The following is a 22,372-nucleotide window of genomic DNA, read 5'->3' as shown; positions in this document are numbered from 1 at the left end:
AAATATAATTACTATGATTGATTTTAATAAACTTAAATCATACCTACTGCACGAAAAATGGGAATTTCTGAACAATGATGATTCTGTTGATTCTATGGTTGAGAGGTTTGTTAATACTCTTACAAATTATATACATATTTCTAAATATGAAAAAAAATTAATCATAAGAAAAAACCACTGAAACCATGGATCACGCTGGGCTTGATAGAGTCTATTAATGAAAGAGATAAAATTGCCAAACAACAAAAAAAGGAACCTTTCAATACTAACTTGAAAAATAAATTCAGGACATATAGGAACATACTGAATAATCTTATAAATCGTACAAAGAATGATTATTATAAAACTAAAATTAACGAATGTGGGAATAATGCAAAAAAATATGGTCTTACATAAATGAACTACTAGATAGGAAAAGGAAAGAAAATGAAATAAAATTAAATGCACATGAATTAAATAAATACTTTGTAAATGTTGGTGAAACTTATGCTGATAGGATACCTAAATATACCAACCAGTCCGCTTATGAATTCAAATATAAGAAAAATAACTCGAGATTGACCAACTCGTTTGTCTTGCAACCGGTAAATGAAATTCAAATAAAAAATGCCATACTCAGTCTGAAAAATAATACATGTCCAGGTATTGATGGTATGAATAGTAAAACTTTAAAAATAGTAGCCGATTTCATTGCCTATCCTTTCACATCAATTATAAATAAATGTTTTCGCGAAGGAGTTTTTCCACAATTGTTCAAGGTCGCCAAAATCAAACCTCTATTCAAATCAGGTGATAAAAAACTCACTGAGAACTATAGACCAATCAGTTTGCTTAGTTCATTAACGAAAATAATGGAGAAAGTGATAAAATTTCAAATTATTGAATTCTTTGACTTACATGGGATAATAGAAGACCACCAATTTGGATTTCAAAAAAATAAATGTACTGATGATGCTCTAATCCATTTCTCAAATTCTGTGGCAGATTTGTTAAATAAGGGAAAGAAAACTCTTGCGGTTTTCCTTGATCTAGCCAAGGCTTTCGATACTGTGGCTCACAACCAACTACTAAATAAACTGGATCGAGCAGGAATCAGAGGTACAACTCTGAGATTGTTCCATAGCTACCTTGCACATAGATCACAAATTCTTACACTTGATGACTGTGTGAGTGATCTGCCTCTCTCCGGTTATGGTCTCCCTCAGGGAACAGTCTTATCACCAATCTTATTCCTTCTTTATGTAAATGAGATACTCAGATTAGACCTGAATGGAGGTGTGGTATTCTCATTTGCTGACGATACTGTGCTGTTGTTTGGAGAGAGCACCTGGCAGAGAGTCTATGGAGCCGCCTCCAGAGGCATCTCCACTCTGAAGAAATGGTTAGATGTTAACTCCCTAAGCTTAAATATTAAAAAAACAAAATATATCGCCTTTTCAAGAAATATCTCTGGACATGAAGAGACAAATTGTACACTTAAATTGCATATAAATTGTAATTTATTGGACGATGTTCCATGTAGATGTCCTGAGATTGAAAGGACTAGTCAAATAAAATATTTGGGTTTGATAATCGAGGAGGGATTCAAGTTGAGAAGGCATATTGAATACCTATGCCATAAACTAAGGTTTGTCTCCTATAATTTTTATAAGTTGAGGTCGATACTTGATTTATCAAAGTTGAGAATGCTTTATTTTGCAATTGTACAATCTCTATTAAATTATGGCTTGGCGGTTTGGGGTGGTACTTATGACACTCTTTTGTTACCACTATTCATTATACAGAAACTGATCATAAAAACCATATTAAATAAACCCATATTGTTCCCCTCAAAAATTGCATTCAGTGAATTGAGAGTCATGTCAATCCGTCAACTCTATGTGCTTAGCATATTTAAATTTTCCAATAAACATAGAAGCTCATTTTCAAGAATCAATGTAACTCATAGAACAAGATACAATCTACATAGATATGTTACGTATGATTCGAATTTAATGGTTATTCGTAAGCAGCTGGTATACATTGCTCCAAAGATTGTAAACTGCATCCCGAACGAGCTCATCGGTGTACCTATTAAGTTTGTACCAATAAATATTAAAAACTGGATACTTCAACTATTATTTCCATCTTAATATTTTATGAGTTAAAATTTTTTTTCAGCTTTTAAAACTATTCATTATTGTCTGGATTAATTCACAACTAATAGCATTTATTTTAAATATACTTACCATTGTTTGAATAAAAATATTCCATTTTAAATTATTAGCTTAAGATTTAAAAACAGTTACGGTAAGTCTCTACTCCTACTGGCGAACAAGTGTTTCACTTATGCCAGTAGTTCTTCACCTCCAGCCGTATTTTACAGATAGATAATATAGATATTTAGAATAATAATTATTGTGTTTTTTTTCTGATTGTCACATCTTTGTAAAGTTTTTGTGTTTTGGTGAAATAAAATGAATTGAAAATTGAATTGAAAAATTGAATATCTAAAAAAAATGCCAAATTCACTTGAGGTCAATTATCTAGAAGCAAACAAAAAATATTCAGTTTTGTTAATGCTTTGAGCAGTCATAAGGCGAATCAGCCTAAGGCACTGCCAATTAGGGTGAGTCACTCACCCTGTTCCACCCACAGTCAGTCTAATAGTCAGTCACCACCCAGCCACCAGTTTGACCAGACCAAGGGAGCCACAGCGAGTCCTGCCTAGAACCCTGCCTACTCATTTCACGACCACGTCCAACCAATGCCCAACAGGAGCTGTCAGCGGTAGTTGGGGAAGAAGATCCGTCGCAGGTTGCGGAAGGGAGGACGGCGGCCGGCACGGACAACTCTCTCCAAGCTCCAGCTAAGGCGCAGCACCGATTGTCTCGCGGCTAACGCTGACTTTGAGACTGGTGCTGTCGGCTGTGGCGATTGTCTCGCGGCTAACGCTGACTTTGAGACTGCCTCAGCTAGCCACAGCGATTGTCTCGCGGCTAACGCTGACTTTGAGACTGCCTCACCTAGCCACAGGGATTGTCTCGCGGCTAACGCTGACTTTGAGACTGCCTCACCTAGCCACAGGGATTGTCTTGCGGCTAACGCTGACTTTGAGACTGCCTCACCTAGCCACAGGGATTGTCTCGCGGCTAACACTGACTTTGAGACTCCTGTGGCGCCTCCTGAAGTGAGCGTGTTAGTCGCTGAGGAGTTGCCCGCGACGATCGGTGTCCTAACCTGATCAACCCCATCCCGAGGCATCAAGGTCCCCAGCTGCAACGCGACTCTCCGCCAGCGACGACGACCTGCCAGCCGACATACGAGACTTGCAGCGACTGGTAGCCCACCCCCTCTCGCCTCTCAAGACGCTCATCAAGGAGTGGCGACTGCAGCCGCTACACCTCAGCCCGGTCAAAACGACCTACGCGCCCGGTGACGGCCAGGACCCTAGGAGTGCGTGGAAGCGGGCCACCGCCATCCTGCTCGGCCTCTACTAACAACGGCAAAACCCACCGGCCTCTTTCGGGCCACAATCACATTTTCAGAGTCAGTGATACCCCTCTCCGCCGCTAGCCAGGCATTAATGGCCCATGAAAGGAGTGGCCGTAGTCGAGTGGATTAGATACTGGCTTTGTAACCCAAAGGCTCGGGCAAGATATTTTCCTCGGGCAACTTCCGTGTTTCGGAAGGACACGTCAAGCTGTCGGTCCCGGCTGCCTAAAAAGCAGTCGTTAGGTCATTTCAGAGGCCCTGAAATTGATCAGTTGCGACCTGAAAACTCTGACACCAGACCTGAGCCTGCCAGGTCACACGATATTATTATTATTTAATCACTCATGAGGGATAACAAATATACTACAATTAGACACAATTATACTACAATGACAGATTAAAGTGAATCTGTATTCTCTACTGTCAAATTAAAGTGAATCTGTTACATCTAATAAAACTTTTTCTGTAAAATTAAATTGAATAATACAATTGGTTTGCTTTCCGCCCGACAGTTAAGAAAAATTTCACAAATTTATATTGAAATTTTCTATGTGCTGTACAAACCTGTGGGCGTTATTTTTTTGTAAAGTGTTTCTCCGAGAATATCTATAGTAAATTTAGAATAAACAAGCATATCCAAAAATAGGTATAGATATCCTCAGACCTATATCACTTGGTGTGGACAAATCATCAATCCCTGCAATCACTGTACAGTTTTCTTAGGAAAATTCTATTTCCTCTAACATTTAGTTCCCATGAGCGAGAAAGAAAACTTTTAAGCTTATGCTTGTTTAAGACTAGAGAATACTCATTCGGCGATTTGATAGTGTGCTATTACCTTCGCTATCAATATCAATAATTTTAATGTGAATTTCTCCATTATCGGGAAATGTAACTTTTGTTACTCTAAACCAATCAAAAGGGTAACAATCAAAACCCCAATTGACTCAATTGCATCAATTGAGAATTCATTAAAACTTGTGCAATCAAAATAACCAGTCATTTTTTCGTCTTATCAGCTCGAACGATTAGAACCAAATGACACACCTCCTGCAATTAACTTAATGGAATTCGACGCATGCTACACTTTCCTTATCTAATGATGATACGTAGTGAAATCCAGCGCACGCGTCAAGGTTATAGAGAGAGAGAGAAATTGTGATACGCCTCCTATGTGTTTCTCTCTCACACAAGCAGCAGACTGACTTGCACCCAAGTCGAGCCCCTGGCACGTTGCCATATCTACCGCTTTTCCTCTATTGCGAAAGCCATGACAAAACTCAGTGAAGTAACTGAGTTCCTTTTTAATCCGCCATTCATATACTGTCAGATTTAAGTGAAACCATATGCTTCTCTCCGCGCAGCAATCTCTGCGTTACGAATGACGAGTGAAGGAGAGAACACTCAGCTCTCGACTGTTCTCCCCTTTGATCGGCCGTACGCTACTGCCAGTTAAAGTGAAACCATCATCTTGTTCTTGCAGCTATGCGTTGCAATGGTTACCGCTCTTTATAAATTTTATGTTTTCGACAATCAATCACGGTCGTCTAGACTGAAACAACATATCGTTCACTCTCTCTCACACAACTGTTTACAAGATTTTATGTTTTCGGCGCCAATATAAAGTCTTTATATTTGACTAAATCCATTTTTTCTGTAATAATTTGCACTACCTGATTTTCGGAAAGGTTATGTTGTTTGGCCTCAATCCAGTTCATGTGAAAACTTACCTGGGCATATTTGGATACAATGTCGAGGGCGATTCTGTGAATGAATAAATTTAGATAGTCAATGAATGGAGCCGAACATTGCAGTCTCATGACAGTACCCTCTTCCGAATTTTTAATTGCCTCAGCTATTTCATCACGAACGCTTTTCACAGCGACTCCCATCTCGTTTTTCTTAATAAAATCTCCTATATCATTTTTAGTTGCATACTTTTCTGCAATTTGCTTAATTAGAATAGCAATAGCATCTTTTGTAATGAACTGTTCAATACCTTCCATAATATTAGCTTTTATTGCACTCGCCATTTCAGATAATCGTTTTTCAAACTCTTCCTTTGTTAATGAAGAACTAATCAATTTCTGCAAAGCAGATTCTAAATATTGCTTATCAATTCCCGATGGCTGTGTTTCATTTACTTTAGTAAAAATTTCTGTACTAAGTTGTTTTAATTTAGTATTGAGATAGTTTCTGTCCAGCACCTCCAAATTCTTAATTTTATCTGATACGGCTTTTAATTTCTCATCTAAATAAGCTTTATCAACTTTATCGTTGTCAATACTGAGCAACTGAGATGAAAAGCTGTCTGTTAAAGTTTTCACTTCTCCTAATGCACTCTCTAGAGTTTGAGTTCTCTCTGCAATAGCTTTATCGATATTAGCACTGAAATTTTGTAATGTACTTAGAATATGTTCTCTTTCAATTATGCTCACTCCAATATTCTTTGTATTTTCCGAAACGAGTTTGGTTATTTGCGAATCTAAATAAAATTTCACAGCTTCGCTGATTCCTTGTTGATTTATCGATTCGATTATCTTCTGTGTTATCGAGTCAATATCACACGTAAGATTAGCAACAGCTCCGCTAGCACTAGCCGTATCAATTCGTCCGAATCGATGTAGAGTCATCGTAACACTAAACAATTAATTTTGCTTCTTTTAGCTCTTCAATTATAGACGCGATCTCAATATCATGCCCGGTGTTGCCACTAGCTTTTGAGGAATAGAGTAAATTTAATCTTTCCACTAATTCGTCAAAATTATCAAAGTATTGATAAATTCTTTCATGAGAATTATTTTTTGCAAATTTCAATAAACCCCAACCCTTCTTTTTACTAATTTTTTTACTGGGAAATAACTTTTGAATCATTTGCGATTTAATTCCCTGATTTCGTTTAACATAGCCTCTTCGATCTAAATGTATGCCTGTAAGTGTTAAGATTTTTTTATACTTATCCAGATCTCTCTGATTATAAAGATTTGAGTTTGGTCTCGCACTGAATAATAACTCAAGTAGACCATGTGTTAAACGGAATCTTTCATTATTAATATCTATATAACCGTTATCGAATATTACTTGCTGATTTCCAATATAATACACGTCATCTTTAGAATTATATGAAATTCCATAACTGATTGAATTATTCAATTTTTCCGCATGAAACGTTTTTAGATATTGTGACAGCACATCATCGTTTCTGCTAGAACCAAGTAAACTGTTTTCAAATTTAGTCGAGCTTAAAAAATTGTCTGTTGAACTCTCATAACTCTTTTCATCCCCCTCCTCATTATCATCAATTTCCATACTCTCTTGTTCCTCTTTTACTTCTTCCTTTTTAGGTGTAAAATCATGATTAGAGTGCAAACTAGATTTGGTTTTTCCCAATTCAATTATAGGTTCTATTAATGGCGAAAGAGATTTCCTATTGAATTCCTCCGTTCGTTTTTCAAAATTAATCAGGCTTTTATGCTTGTCACTGATCACCTTTCTCAATTTCTTAATCTTTTCTATTAAACTCTCCTTCTTGTTATTTACTATGCTATTTCCTCTCCTCTTTCTCCTCCACCTATGTGTTTTAGACAACATGACTGTACAAAGAATTAATCTCTACTGAACGGAAAGAATCGTGTCCAGTGAATCCTGATATTTTCCTTCCTTTATATTACATTCTTTTAAAATTGTAAGAAAATTATGCGGTTTACGATTCCAAACTGTATGACAAAGTTTACTGAAATCTTTATAAGACATATCTCCTCCAACATGATCTCTGTGAATTAATTTCAGACTCAATAAATCCATCTTAAAAATTATTATCATATTTGCATTATCTCTAGTGAAATGTTTCTGTGTAGCTCCATAACTCTGAATTAAATATGCAGTGTCAATATTTCGATGTCGTCCCATAGTAAAATATTCTCTTATCTGTGGGACATTACTCAGTTGCAAGTCATCAAAAATTACCAAGCTATATTCAGGGATACGGTTTGGATGGGGAATTTGGCTCACATCCTCTTTCATGTGAAATCCGATATTTTTCAAACCTGCAAATACCTTGCTGAGAAAAACATATTTTGGTTGATATAAACTTTTGCTAAATAAGTAAATGTGCTTAAATTTTAAACCATTTTCAGCAAATACTAAATTAAATAAGAGATTTGTTTTTCCCCCAGCACTGGGTGATATAATTAACATTCTTGCATTGTGAGGTAGTAGCTCTCCATTTTTACAAAATGCAGGCTTTTCTTTATTTGTAATTAATTCATCAAAGTTAACAATTGGTAATTGACTTATGATTACAAACGTACAGAATCATGTTAGTCATGTGTACAGCATGTGATCTGATAAGGAACTAATCATTTTTAGTGAGTTATCAGTGAGGGGGAGGAGGCGGCTTATCACAGTGGCAAGCGTTCGCTCGCTCCCCCACTGATAGAAGTTTCTCACTTCAACTGGCCCTCTCTTTCCCGCACCCTCTTCTCGAGAATGCATCATCTGTTGGTTGAGCCTTAGCAAATTACGAACTTCAGATTGAAATGAAAAGCAATGTTTGATGAGGAGCTATTATATTTTCAACGAATGTACATCATGATATTTACAATAAATGTACATGTTATTTACAATAGATTATTTACAATAAATGTACATGTTATTTACAATTGATTACAAAAGATTATTTTTCATCTAATAATTGATCTTTACTAATATAACTAGGCGTTGAAAACCCAATCCATTTCACTAACAATCTTTTATTATCACGTTTTAATATTTTTTCAATCAAATACACTTGTCTCTCCGTTTCATTTAATTGTGTTTTTTCAATTTCTTCTGCATAAAACCTACCACTAATTACTTCTCCATTTAGATCTCTCAGTGAGTAGGTTATAGGTTTAGAAGGGAATATAGAATGAATTACAAAATACTCTGCGCTCCAGTTTATGTTATAAGATTTATCGAAAAGAACCCTTTTCTTTGAGATTCGTACAACATCTCCTAGCTTAAATTTTGGTTTTGAATTTTTCAATTTATATCGTCTATTGAATGCAGAATTCAAAGACATTAAAACATGACTACGATCTTTTTTCCCCACATCTTTAGGTTTCATTCTAATGGATGAATGCATTGTTGCATTATAATCACGAACTAAACTGTCTAGTTGTGATATCCAGTTTTTGGTTCCATGTTCAGTTAAATATCTATAAATTTTTGCTTTAAGTGTTCTATTAAACCTTTCAACTATGGAGGCTTTCTTATCGGTAAAAACATGATAATGTTTAATACTATATCTATCTAATAACGCTTTAACTTTTGAATTAAAGAATTCTGTTCCCTGATCTGTTTGGAACAGCTTAACTCCCTTATTTTTAGAAATAATTGGTTCGAGAGCGTTAAATACAGATTGGCTTGCCTTGTCTTTTAATGGTAACAATATGCAAATTTTGAAAAACAATTAATAACAGCTAAGATATATTTGTAACCCTTATTAAAACGCGATAAACTTGTCATCTCAATAAGGTCGGCTTGAAGCAAGTCTTTTTCACTTTTCAACTCATATTTGCGAGTGGGATAGTTCACACGCGGCACGCTATGAAGCTCTAAAGCTAGCTTAGATCTAATAATATTCATGATATTTACAACAGTCAAATCAGTGGTGTTGGATGATTGTCACGGGACATACTGAGCAATTGTTAGTATGAAGACTTCCTTACTACTGTTCAATCAATTTTATATGTGTACATACTTAATCAGACTAAACTGGCTTCATATATTATTCTAACTTACACATAGCTTTACAACTAGAGTAGCTTGGTTTAATTCAATAAATCAACATAGAATGAGAAACATTATACAGCATTTATTTTTTGTCAATAGTTATAATAATTTTGCATTTATTCGTAACTTACAACTAATACATTTATTCCTTAAACCTCTACAAGTATTACAATTAATTTTCACATTCAAAGCTTTTAGTATTTAATAGTTTTATTCTCTCCTCAATTAACGAGTTCATCATAATTTCTGTAAAAAAGTTAAAGTTATAGTTTGTACAACATTGCTGATTCGCCACACATTTTCATAATTTCAAATGTAAATCTTACACTATCAATGTTTTTATCTGTTAACCTATCATCAATGAAATAATACATTTGAATATTCAACCAACCTAATGAATTACAATAGCAAAATTCAGGAATTTCCTTTAATTCACATCTTCGATGTCTATCAACTATATTCTTATTTATAATATAACATACGCTTATATGTTCTGACTTCTGTTCTTCACTTTTACCAGGTTTTATAAATGTTAAATATTCCTCAAATGTTAGTCCTTCTTTTCCGAAATTATTCAATTCTAATATTGTTTTGTCAATAAGTTCGAAATAACAACATCTATATTTTTCATCGATTTTATTCGAAAAATAGTTCTTATCAAATGAAATTGAATCCATCTCCAATCTGAAATTAAACATAATATGCTATCAATCTTGTTCTAGCCCACTCTCATCTGAACAAATAAAAAATTCCAGATAAGTTCATTTAATTGTTCTTTTGTTAAATGTTTATTTTTTTCTGTTATACATTTTCTAATTTTATCGATAGACTCTTTAAGATGTGCACACACACATCTCCATGAATCGGGGCAATCTCTTCCCCTGTAAGCATCATATGATGTACCGTATGAATCACAAACTGGAATATGATTATAGTTATCACTATGCCAAACTCCTAATTTTTCATAGTCTCTCACAAATGTTAGATATTTCATATTCGTCCATCCTTTTTCTGCTAACTGGTCCAATAATTGGTGATGCGTCTCCAATAGTTCAGTTAGTTCACAACAATAACTTTGTATTCTCGCCTTTTTTTCTAAAGAAACAGAATCATATTTAGCCACAAATAAGAAAACGAGCAAACATAACTTGTAAGCTTCTCCCATACCCTGCTAAAGAGATACAGCCCAAGTCTCCTATCACAGTGCTATCAGACAAAAAGCATAAGCTAGAACTGGATGAAATTGATCTAAAACGTAGGAAAACTGAGTTTTTTGAAACCACACAGTCATTTAGGGCACAGCATAAGCAGATAGAAGAATTTGAGGAAGAAATAGAAAATTTGAGAGAGGAACTTGAGCCATATTTCCATTCACATTGGCGAAATTTTGATCTAAGTGGAGTGTACAATGTGACTGCATTTACTGTAAATAATAAAGGAAAATTTGCATATGTAGGTGTTTTAGGAGAAAAGGAAGGTTTGAAAAATGTTTACTTTGTAAAGGGCTGTCATAAAAATGTTTTTATTAATGAAAAAAAAAGGAATTATTTGTCTACCAAGGGAAGAGAAAATTTGTGTAATTACAGTCAATGGTATGACAAGCTATAATGGTCATACATTTCCTAGAATAGAATCACTTAAGTTTCTCTCAGATGTATGGAAAAACTTGGAAGACACTCCCTCCACACAAAAAGAAGTGGAGCAGTATAATAACATCACAATGCTGGAAATTAAAGGGAAAGTAAAAGTAGGACAGTGTGAAAGATTGGAAGAGTTACCACAAGGTATAGAGTTAGTCATTATTGCAATAAAAGAAGTGTACAATAGAAACAATACTCGCTATATTCTGCAGTTTGAAAATCTGGAAGAATTGTATGTCTCAAACTATTGGTTAGAGGAGGAATTTGAGAGCTCTAACATTGATTTGAATTATAAAATTAGAATCAAGCTAGATGTTTTTAATACACCCAGTAGGAATAAGGAAAGAGTTACTTTCTGTATTTGATTTGTCCATAGATATGGTTTGATGTATGTATAATAATTTAAAAATAAAGAAAATTTTTGTGACAATGACTGTTGACATTCACCTCTCACCCCTTCTCCTGATTCCTCTCTCATTTTTTCTTTCCTGCTAAACGAGTGGAGGACAGAGGAGGAGAACAAAGGACAATTTTTGTCCTCGGAGAAGAGGAAAATTGTCCTCGGAGGAGAAAATTGTCCTCGGAGGAGAAAATTGTCCTCGGAGGAGAGGTTTTGTCCTCGAAGGATAAAATTAAAGTGAAAATGAACTTACATGTGTTGATTTCACGAAATGACAGCTATCTCCTCGGGTATGTTTCCCTCACGAGAGCTCAACTGGTTATGACACCGAGGAAACCCCGAGTTGTGAGGTGAGAAAATGCTGTGAAAACAATGAAATATTTAATAACTGAACTGAAATCATTCAAGAATGCTATTCCTCTATGTTGTGAAATATTTAATAACTGAATCGAGAATGCTATTGCTCTATGCCGTGAAATATTTAATAACTGAATCGAGAATGCTATTCCTCTATGGCGTGAAATATTAGAAATATGTTTGAGTGAGTAGACATGGGGGATTTCAGCTTCTAGCAGGTGAAGTCTCATGCTGAGTTCTACATTTGCAAACCATTAACTGATAGAGCAGACTATTTTGCAAGAAATGGTTATTTCTTACATAACTATCACCATCTGCAATGTGTATATTGTAAATATATTATCGTTGAACCATTTGAAAAAGTAATGCATTTACCGTTTTGTTTATATGCTGATGAGTGTAAGAAAAAAGGAGAAGAAGAAGAAGAAGAAGCACATCATACAGATAAGCCAAAAAAATCACAAGCATGCAGTATGATGTAGAAGGTCAATTTTGTCCTCGGAGGACAAAATTGTCCTCGGAGGAGAACAATTGTCCTCGGAGGAGAAAAATTTAAGTAAAAATGAACTTACATGTGTTGATTTGACGAATGAAATAATCGGATATGCTTCTCTCAGCTCAGTTAGCTCCTCGACTCGGTTCAGGTATCATCTCAGCTCAGGTAGCTCCTCGTTCCAGCTTAGCTCCTCGGCTATTCTTTTCTCGATGCAGGTATGTTTCCCTCACGAGAGCACAACTGTTTATGACACCGAGGAAACCCCGAGTTGTGAGGTGAGAAAATGCTGTGAAAACAATGAAATATTAATAACTGTAACCAAATATATATATATATATATATATATATATATATATATATATATATATATATAATATATATATATATATATTATAAATCAATTTAGTGTTATTTCACAAAAATATGAGAATGTAACAAATTTTACTTACAATCAATAATGTTAGCGTTGAGCTCGTGCTAAACCTCTGGGGAGTACGCAGTGCTCGCCAATTGTGATACGCCTCCTATGTGTTTCTCTCTCACTCGTACAAGCACAAAAATATGAGAATGTAAAAATTTTACTTACAATCAATAATGTTAGCGTTGAGCTCGTGCTAAACCTCTGGGGAGTATGCAGTGCTCGCCAATTGTGATACGCCTCCTATGTGTTTCTCTCTCACTCGTACAAGCCTGCAACAGACAGAGGAACGACTTGCTATATAATCACTTCCCTCAGAGGAAAATCATCATTCACGTTAGAGCTATACACTTTGAGTGTTTTGTGAATTTCTCCACAATACTTCGTGAACTCCTCCACTTCACAACGGCGACAATGGACTCATCAAACGCTTCCTCCTCCTCCTCCTCTACATTATTCATCATCCCGGACACCCCCCCATCGGAGAGGGAGCTGAACTACTGGGAACAGCAGAAGCAGCAGAAGAAGCAGCAGAAAAGCCTCAGCTCGGCTGCCACCTCTGCTGCTACAGCTGTCGCCTCCACCTCTGGCGCCTCCTCATCCTCACCCCTAAAGATGCAGGGAATATTTGTTCAACGTGAGGATAAGAAAGAAGTCATCATACCAGACACCAGCCCTCTCCCGCAAGCTACACCGGCTACTTGGGCACCACGCCGAGCGGCCCTCACATCGGTACCCGCCGCCAAGCAGCCGGTGAAGCGGAGGCTGGTCTTTGATGACGAGCCCGCCGTCCTCACTCAATCAAAGGTTAGCATACAAAAAATTATTATTATTATTGTAATGTGCACAAAAGATTTTATCGAAATTAGTTTTGGATAAAATCTTTTGTGCACATTACAAGTCTCTATGTTTATTTGAATAAATATGAAATTACTGTGAGCAAAGTCAAGACTGAGCTTGTACGTATTATGCTATCAAAACAATCCGAACACAGATAACTTTTCACACAATGGTTGCATTGTTTAAACATGTTTACTAAATATGTTGCATGAAACAATTTGAATTGAGTTATGTCGGTGAATTTCCGAGTTATTACATACTGATTACATATATTGTTATTTGAATTATGAAAAATCCAATCATATGCATAAACTGTTTGATTGTGTGAAACAAAATTGTTAAAAATTTGCATGAGTAATGAAGTGAAATTCGAATGATATATATATATATATATATATATATATATTGATATTATAAATTCAATCATATGCATAAACATTATTCTGCAATAACTTTGATGACAAATTACTTATTACTTATATTGTTATTATGAAAATCTGATCATATGTTGATTGTAATGAACTGAAAAAATTTTTCGACTCGATTATCCAACAATTTGAATTGAGTTATGTCGGAGAATTTCCGAGTTATTACTCACAGTTTTGAGTAGTGAATCTGTTGAGCAAGATCTCTCTCTCTTGTATGATTTTATAACCTGAAACAAATAAGAGTCTAATGAAATATTTTTCAACAGAAACGTGCGGCGCAAGAGCACGACAGCTCCATGACGCCTCTTTTGCGGGAGGAGGAGGAGGAGGACGAGTTGGACGTGGAGACGGAGGACTTCCTTGCCATTATAAATCGTCATACTGAGAAACCGTGGACGCCTCTCCGGCAGTTGGTGGAGGACACGGCGTACCCCATCGTGGGGGTACGGGAGATTACAAACCAACATGGTCACCGCATTGTCTTAAAAGTCCATTTAACATCTGTACGGCTGACGGACATATACATGCCGGAGAGGTATACCCACAGTTTAACGTCCAAAGACATTGAAAGTTTTAAAAGAAATTGTAAATCACTATGTCTGTTTGTGAAGCATGTTAATGCTTTTTTGACAGACATAAAAATTGTTGAGTGCAAAATTAGCAAATTTGGCATTTAACAATATTTATGTCGGTGAGCATTAACATGTTTTGCATGTTAATATGTATAAATTTGTTATGTATAAATTAGTAGTGCTCACAATAAATAGTTTGTTATTCTATAAAAATTTTTCTCAATTCTCACCTATCAGTTCGCTAGTATGTGTAGACAAGTGCACTCAATCACTCTCCACTATGCAAGTTGCATTGAGCGATAAGAAATGGAAATGTGTTTTCATAGCTTGTTGTACGCACGCACGCACAAGCACAAGCTGACATCAGTCGGTCGCTCACTCAGTCAAGGCCGGGCAACGCTCGACCTTCACAAGGCCGGCCGCCTTCCTTGTTGTGAAGCTCGGGCATTGCCCTCACACATCTGGTTCGGCTCGCGTTCATATCTGTATGAGCGGAACACTTCCTCCTTACAAATTGTATTTGCCTTTTCAGATTTGAAAAATTCATTTCAAATAGCTGATCTGAATAGGTGAATTCGATTTGAAAGGTGAATTCATTTCCAAATTAATAGAAAATTCAATTTTCTTTTAGATTAAGTTAGTGTAATGATTAATTAATTAACTTTAGTTAATGTTCAACCATTGAGTTGAAAGGTAATGAAAATGGTATGTAGGAGAAAGCAAAGTGCAAGAAAACGAGGCAGAGGATTCTTAAGCTCTGCTGCCAGAGTACTTAAGGGGGCAGCGGGTGCTGCTACAGGTATTACTTCAACTATTTTAAATAAATTGATCGATATTACACCTGTGGAGATCCCAATAGCCCCTGGCTACCAGTATTGTGGCCCTGGGACCAAAATTGAAAAGCGATTAGCAAGAGGTGACCCGGGAATTAACAAACTTGACCAGGCTTGTAAGGCCCACGATATAGCATATTCACAATATAGTGATAATGCAAATCGATCGAAAGCTGACAGAGCACTAGCGAACGCAGCGTGGGAAATTTTTAAAAATCCTCAAACTCCTCTTGCAGAGAGAGGTCTCAGCTACCTAGTTACAAATGTAATGAAAGCTAAAAATTACTTTGGAGGTTCCTTGAGAAAGAAGATGAAGAACAAGAATGTGAAAAGGGAAGGTTATACTAATGATATTAGACGCAAAGCTATAGCTCAGTTGAAACAACATATTGCAGGAAAAGGATATTATTTGAAGCCTTACCCACCGCTTAGTGGTGGCAGACTTTTAATACCACCCGCAGCCCCACCACCATCATATGGTGTGAGTTTATTCCCTCAAGTTAAGAAACGTAGAACAACAAAGAAGGGTAGTAGGAAGAAGACGAAGAAGAAGAAGACATGAATATTGAAGGAGAATTGAGTAATTATGATTTGATTGATTGGTCAAAATTATTACAGATACGTTCAAGAGGAATATATATGCTAGATGCATGACCCAAAAAAATTCTAAAAAACGAAAATGGGATCCTGAATTTAGCAAGGGAAAGCGAGGATGGTACACATTGGGTTGCATATAAGAAAGTTGGCTCTAATGTATGGTATTTTGTATGTATATATTTAAATAGTGATATTTGTGGTCATCTCACGTTATTGTTTCTTGCAAATCAGTTGTAATTAAGTGTTTGTGCTGGACACACAAGATGGTCGTTATTACCTTAAGATCAAAGTCAAGTAACCTCTATGAACATTTACAAGAAATTATAGAATTGGACAAAAATTGTGAATGGGAAGTGGACTGATTAATTTTTGTAGTTACAATAGCATTGCAAATGTAAACAAAGGAACAAATTCTAGCTTCAAATATGGCGATAAGTTAATCATGTTGGATACCGGCGCATATGAACTTGAAGATATTATAAAGTCTATAAAGAATAAATTGAACTATGATGAGAAGAAGAATAAACTTATTATACGTGCAAATGCAAATACTATGAAGATTGAAATTTATTCTGATAAGCCTATTGATTTAACACGTTCTGATTCGATTGCTAAGATACTCGGTTTTGATAATGTTGTTTTGCAAGCAAATAAATGGTATTATTCCAAACATTTGGTTAACATAACAAGCATTGACAGTATTCTTGTTGAGTGTAATTTAGCATGTGGCAGTTACTTTAAGGGAAAAGAAAAACATATAATCTACGAATTTTTGCCAAAGGTTCCTAGCGGTTATTTAATAAATGAAGTACCCTCTCCAATTATTTATGTACCTTTGAATACACGACGAATTCAAACTATTAATGTAAAGGTAACAGACCAGAACGGATCGTTTATTGATTTCCGCGGAGATACAATTACAATTAGACTGCACATACGTGAAAAACAAAAGTAATGGGATATCTTGTTTTTAATCCGCGTTCGAATAAGACCAATCAACTCATTAGAGAAAAGGTTGCAATAGCGTCAACATCTACTAAAAGCAATAGGGCGTTATCGGCTAAAAGCGCGAGAATATTGGAAAAATTAGGTTTTATAGTTGATTGGTGAAATGTCAGGCGCAGCAATTAGTGATATTCTGGATGTGGAGACAGAGCTTCAGTTTTATAATGACATAACCAAATTCCAATTTCATACTCATACAGTTTATTCGGGACAAGAAATAAAAAACTCTGATGAAGCTCGGATAGGAATAAATTCATTGGATGTGTACACTTTACCTTGTAAATCATTTATATTGATTGAGGGAACGGTTAGCTGCACAAAACCGGCAGCGCCTGCGATTACAGTAGCAGGGGAGGCAACTCAACCAGCTGGTGCGCCCGTTCCGGCAGATTATAGATTAAGCAGTAACGTAGTGGGCAACCTTTTTGATGAAATACGATACCAATTAGCAGGTCAACAAATTTCCAAATCAAGATTAATTGGTTTAACTTCTACAATTAAAGCTATTCTTGTGAAGAACGCATCTGATAAAAACACATATCATTTAGCTGGTTTTGACAGAGCAGGATATGAGCTAACAGATAATAAATTCACTTTATGTGTGCTGTTGAAATTAATCCTTCCATTTTTTGAAGATTTTCAAAGAATAATTTTAAACTTGAAACAAGAGCTTGTATTATTGAGGTCGCCCTCAGACCTCAATTGCGTCAAGTCTGCAACCGGTACAGAGGTTAGTGTAAAAATTACTAAGCTCCAATGGCGGATGCCCTACATTACTTTAGAAGATCATGTGCGATTGAAATTTTTGAGACTGCTCGATGCCGACACTCCACTGAAATTAAGTTTCCGCCATTGGGAAATTTGTGAATTACCAAATTTGCAAAATTCACTTGTTCATTCTTGGTCAGTATGCACGACATCAAATTTTGATACTCCAAAATATATTATAATTGCATTTCAAACTGATCGAAAGAATAAAATTAAAAAATCAATATCTAATTTTGACAGCTGTGATATTTACAATATTAAAGTATATTTGAATAGTGAGTATTATCCATACGAAAATCTGCTAGGTAAGAAGGAAGTTTTATACCGGATGTTCCTGGATTTCGCACCCTCGTATTATAATCATTCAATCAATAGCGAACTCGGAACAGAAATTGACTTTAAAACGTTTTGTGAATCAACACCTCTGATTGTTGTAGATTGTTCACACCAACCAAGTCATTTGAAATCATCGACAGATGTTCGTATTGAAATGGAATTTAATAGTGCAGTACCTGCAAATACTTCCGCGTATTGCGTTTTAATTAGCGATCGTGTGATGGAGTACACACCTCTCACGAGCATGGTGAAAGAAGTTCAGTAATTTGTTGATAGAGTGCATCACTGCATGCAATATTATATATAAGGTGTGTACTGCGCCAAATGTAAGCCATTATCAGTTTTACCTTTGAACAGGAATCATCTGAGCAATGTCCTATTCTTTGTGTTCTGATATTTTGGACAAGCCACAAACTCGGACTGTTGGTATCCAGTGTGATCTCGATTCTGATATTTTGGAGAGTGAGAACAAAGCTCAAACTCAGTCGGTACTTTACGATATCGAATCTGATAGTTTCTATTATGAACCAAGGAGAAGCAGTACACCAATCCAGAAGTCGGGAGAGGAGGAGGAAGAGGAGGTGGAGGAGCAGAAACGTGAGGAGGAACAGATACGTGAAGAAGGACAGAAAGGAATGGACAAGCAGACGTCTACGAAAATTGCTACGGTAGATCTTCACTGTATTAAACAAACTTGTAATCAAATTATTGTGAAAGAACTTGCTATAATTGACGAGTGCAATAATTATGCCGTATTCCATTTCAAATCACCATTTGCAAAGATGGAATTGAGTGCAAAATTGTATAACGATGTAACATGGCTGGAACGTAACTATCATAAAATAAAATGGACCGATGGAGATTTGGAATACAATGAGACAATGATTCGTGATTACCTCGCAGGTTATGAAAAGATTTTTACAAAAGGAACTGAGAAAGCAAAGTTTTTAAGAAGATTGCATTCTAACATACAATGCATACCGGAGGACTTTGTCAAGCCCGATTTCAGCTTTTTCACCACTTCGTGGTGTTATGATGCATGTAAGATACATAAATATAGACCCGATGGAAGATGTGCTTTGTACAGTGCCCAACATTATAATTCTTTGTTGTTTAAAAATATGTATCAAACAAATAATTTCTTGTGCGAGAATACTCGTATGAGAAGTATGAAATTGGCACCGATGTATACGAATGCGCAGAAAAGAAACTTTGCATGTTATGGATTCTTCTACAACGGAAAGGAATTACAGTGTGTTTATTGCTTGCATGCACTGAGATTGCATAAAGCACGCACGTGTTGTCTGTCGTCAATTATTAATGAAGAAAGACCATTTAATTACTCTATAATAGTGCCTGCCTATACTTAGTTTTCTTCATTCGCTCAACAACATGGATCCGACAAAGTGGTTAGCTGCTGACAACCAGTTGGAAGTGAGGTTAAAAAACTGCATAGACTGGTATGATGAATGCGAAATTGCAATTAAGAAATCATCTCGTGAAAATTATAGTTTGGCGAAACAATTAAAGGCTATTTTTCTAAGCACAGTTAATTTGAACGATATAAAAGACTATTTGTGCTATTACCGTCCACATAATTTGTCTATAGATAAATTAATTAAAATTGAAGATGAAGTTATGTATTGTTGTAGTGAAATGTTGTAAACAAATTTTCAATTCAGATATTTCCTCGAACATTTTGGTTTAGTATCAGTGTAGACTTGATTGAGTGAGGACGCGAGATACGCCCCCTCAGACACAACTGTTACAGCTAAGTGCACATTCCTACCTTATCGAGATACGCCCCCTCAGAGACAACTGTTACAGCTAAGTGCACATTCCTACCTTATCAATTATAGTTCATAGCTTGATCTAGGTCATGCAGTGTTTTAGCTTTGCAAAATTCAAAAAATAAACTCGCCTCATGATGTCAATTTCATTCAATGAATTTGATTCTATTGCAAAAAATATTAAATTTTCAACAGGATTCCAAGGCGATGATGTTGATCTAGCGTTAACAAAAACAGAAAATGTACATTTTCCAATTTTATCTGAGATTTTCGAACTGCTCGATATACTAGATACAGGCCATCTACATTATTGTAGTGCAAATGATTTCTCAACTATTCCGATGAACTTTGGAAATGCTTGTATGACATTGCAGATGAAAAATGTAAAAGATCAACTTAGATCATTGACCTCTCTCTGTTAAGATATGTCAGACATCAATAGAGCTTGAGTATGTTCCCCAAGTGATATAGGTCTGAGGATATCTATACCTATTTTTGGATATGCTTGTTCATTCTAAATTTACTATAGATATTCTCGGAGAAACACTTTACAAAAAAATAACGCCCGCAGGTTTGTACAGCACATAGAAAATTTCAATATAAATTTGTGAAATTTTTCTTAACTGTCGGACGGAAAGGAAACCAGTTGTATTAATTTGCAATCAATTTAATTTTACAGTATAAAGATGTAGTAATATGCATTCACTCAGTATAAAGATGTAGAAATATGGATTCACTCTAACTGGCAGTATAGGAAGGCGGGATTAATAGTATGGGAGGCATGATTAGTATGGGAGGGGGGAGATTGCACAAAAAAGCTTCCTTTCACTGTCTAATGTACTCTACTCAGGTCACACGATATTATTATTATACAATGACTCATGAGGGATAACAAATATATTACAATTAGACACAATTATACTACAATTAAACACTAATTGAGTACTCGGTTTAGCAAGCTGCATTCATTCATTACGCAGTTACCAAGCAATAATCAAAACTACTTAATCATTTAAAAAAAATTAAATATTCAATGAATATTGTTTTATTCTATTGTAGAGAAGCAATGCTTCTTCATATCATAACTTTGTCAACAGGTAATGGACGAAGCTGACCGTATCCTAAATATGGACTTTGAAGTTGAAGTGGACAAAATCCTGAAAGTTATTCCAATTGATTGATTGATTGATTGAGTACTTTATTTATGTAGATTACAATATATACTGTCTTATAGACTTATATACAATAGCTTACAATACAGCAAAATTATAGATGAATTTACATGATATAGACTAAGAAAATAATTGTTGAACTGTATATGATATGAAAAAGCAATTTGTAATATAATAACTATAGATAATAATTATATTGTTATGCATCTACATAAATTGGCGGAGGTTTGGACATATCAATGTCCGTTCTACGGAAAGAATATTGAAAATATCCTCCTCACTAATTCTCTACCAAAACGTTAATTTCATTATTTAAACTAAGGATTTATTTATTAATGGAAATATTGTGAAAGTTTTAATCAAAATGAATATTTAAGAGAAAAAAAAACAGAAAATTTATAAAGTAAAATGATTATATAGGTAGATAAGATCAAATAATTGATTAATACAATGAAGTAGGCTGAAAGTGGATCAGGGTAATCAACTTTCAGTAATATACAGCAGTATGCAGTGGATAATTGAAATAACATGAGTTTTTATAATATATATATATATATATATATACAATTCGTTCTATAACAGGTTTAAAGGTTTGTATTTGTGGGATGGGTGGGGGATGGTTGTCATGTGATCGTTCTAGGGCCGGACAGTTTCAGTCATTTGTTCCAAAAGATGTTTTTTTAAAGTCAGGATGAAGCTCGCTCGGCTCTCGATGGACCTGATAGAAACAGGAAGTGCATTCCATGCACGACAGGCACTGACTAAGAAGGATTTTGTGAAAATAGTAGTTCGATGATTGGGTATCCTTAAAGTACTTTCTCCGGTTCTAGTATGTGAAGCATCTATCCTCCTACCTTCAGAGACAAATTTGAAATCATCTTTAAAATAGTTTGGATTACTGTATTTCAAGATATCTCTAACAAGCTTGACTATTCGAAAAAGCCTTTGATTGGGAAGCTTTAATGTTGAACTAGCAATGTGGGCTGGGGTGATATGATCATGGCGTTGGAGAGAGTTGACAAAACGTAGACAATAATTTTGGCAACGCTGTAGTTTATCATTCAGAGTGACTTGTATATCGTTAAGAACAGAATTACAATACATTAAATGTGGGAAGATGAGAGATTGAACCAATAATAATTTAATGTTTCTAGGGAGAATATCGTGCATTTTCTTCAATGCATGCATGGCTGAGAATACCTTTTTACAAGTTTTGTTCACTTGTTCTGACCAGTCAAGAGTATTTTTCATAATAATGCATAAATTTCTAACTGAGCTACAGTAAGGAATGTCATTACCGTCTACACTAATTTTGTGAATCGATTCAAGGTCAATATTGTTTATAAGACGAGAATATCCAATTATAATGGGTTGTGTTTTGATGGGATTAAGCTTAAGGCCATTTTTCTTTGTCCATTCCACTATCGAATTGATATCCTGATTTATTATTCCAACTGTTTCGTTAATTTTT

At 35.4% G+C, this 22,372-nt stretch overlaps 1 protein-coding gene across 1 annotated transcript; it reads left to right on the top strand.

Moving 5' to 3' along the window:
• Positions 1-12,974: 12,974 nt before the first annotated feature.
• Positions 12,975-14,539, top strand: LOC120355195. Its single transcript, XM_039443527.1, has 2 exons — positions 12,975-13,367; positions 14,095-14,539. Exons 1-2 carry the CDS (start codon positions 12,975-12,977, stop codon positions 14,503-14,505), a joined length of 804 nt encoding a protein of 267 aa, XP_039299461.1. The 3' UTR covers positions 14,506-14,539.
• Positions 14,540-22,372: the final 7,833 nt, after the last annotated feature.

Source organism: Nilaparvata lugens, chromosome Y, assembly GCF_014356525.2.
Source record: "Nilaparvata lugens isolate BPH chromosome Y, ASM1435652v1, whole genome shotgun sequence".
NCBI classification, from domain to species: Eukaryota; Metazoa; Arthropoda; class Insecta; order Hemiptera; family Delphacidae; genus Nilaparvata; species Nilaparvata lugens.
This window is presented reverse-complemented; position numbering and strand designations above follow the sequence as displayed.

Bases quoted from the DNA above. Each gene is read 5' to 3' on its own strand.
- LOC120355195 (XM_039443527.1), top strand. From the start codon at position 12,975: ATGGACTCATCAAACGCTTCCTCCTCCTCCTCCTCTACATTATTCATC. The intron at 13,368-14,094 runs GTTAGCATACAA...ATTTTTCAACAG, and splicing joins CCGTCCTCACTCAATCAAAG to AAACGTGCGGCGCAAGAGCA.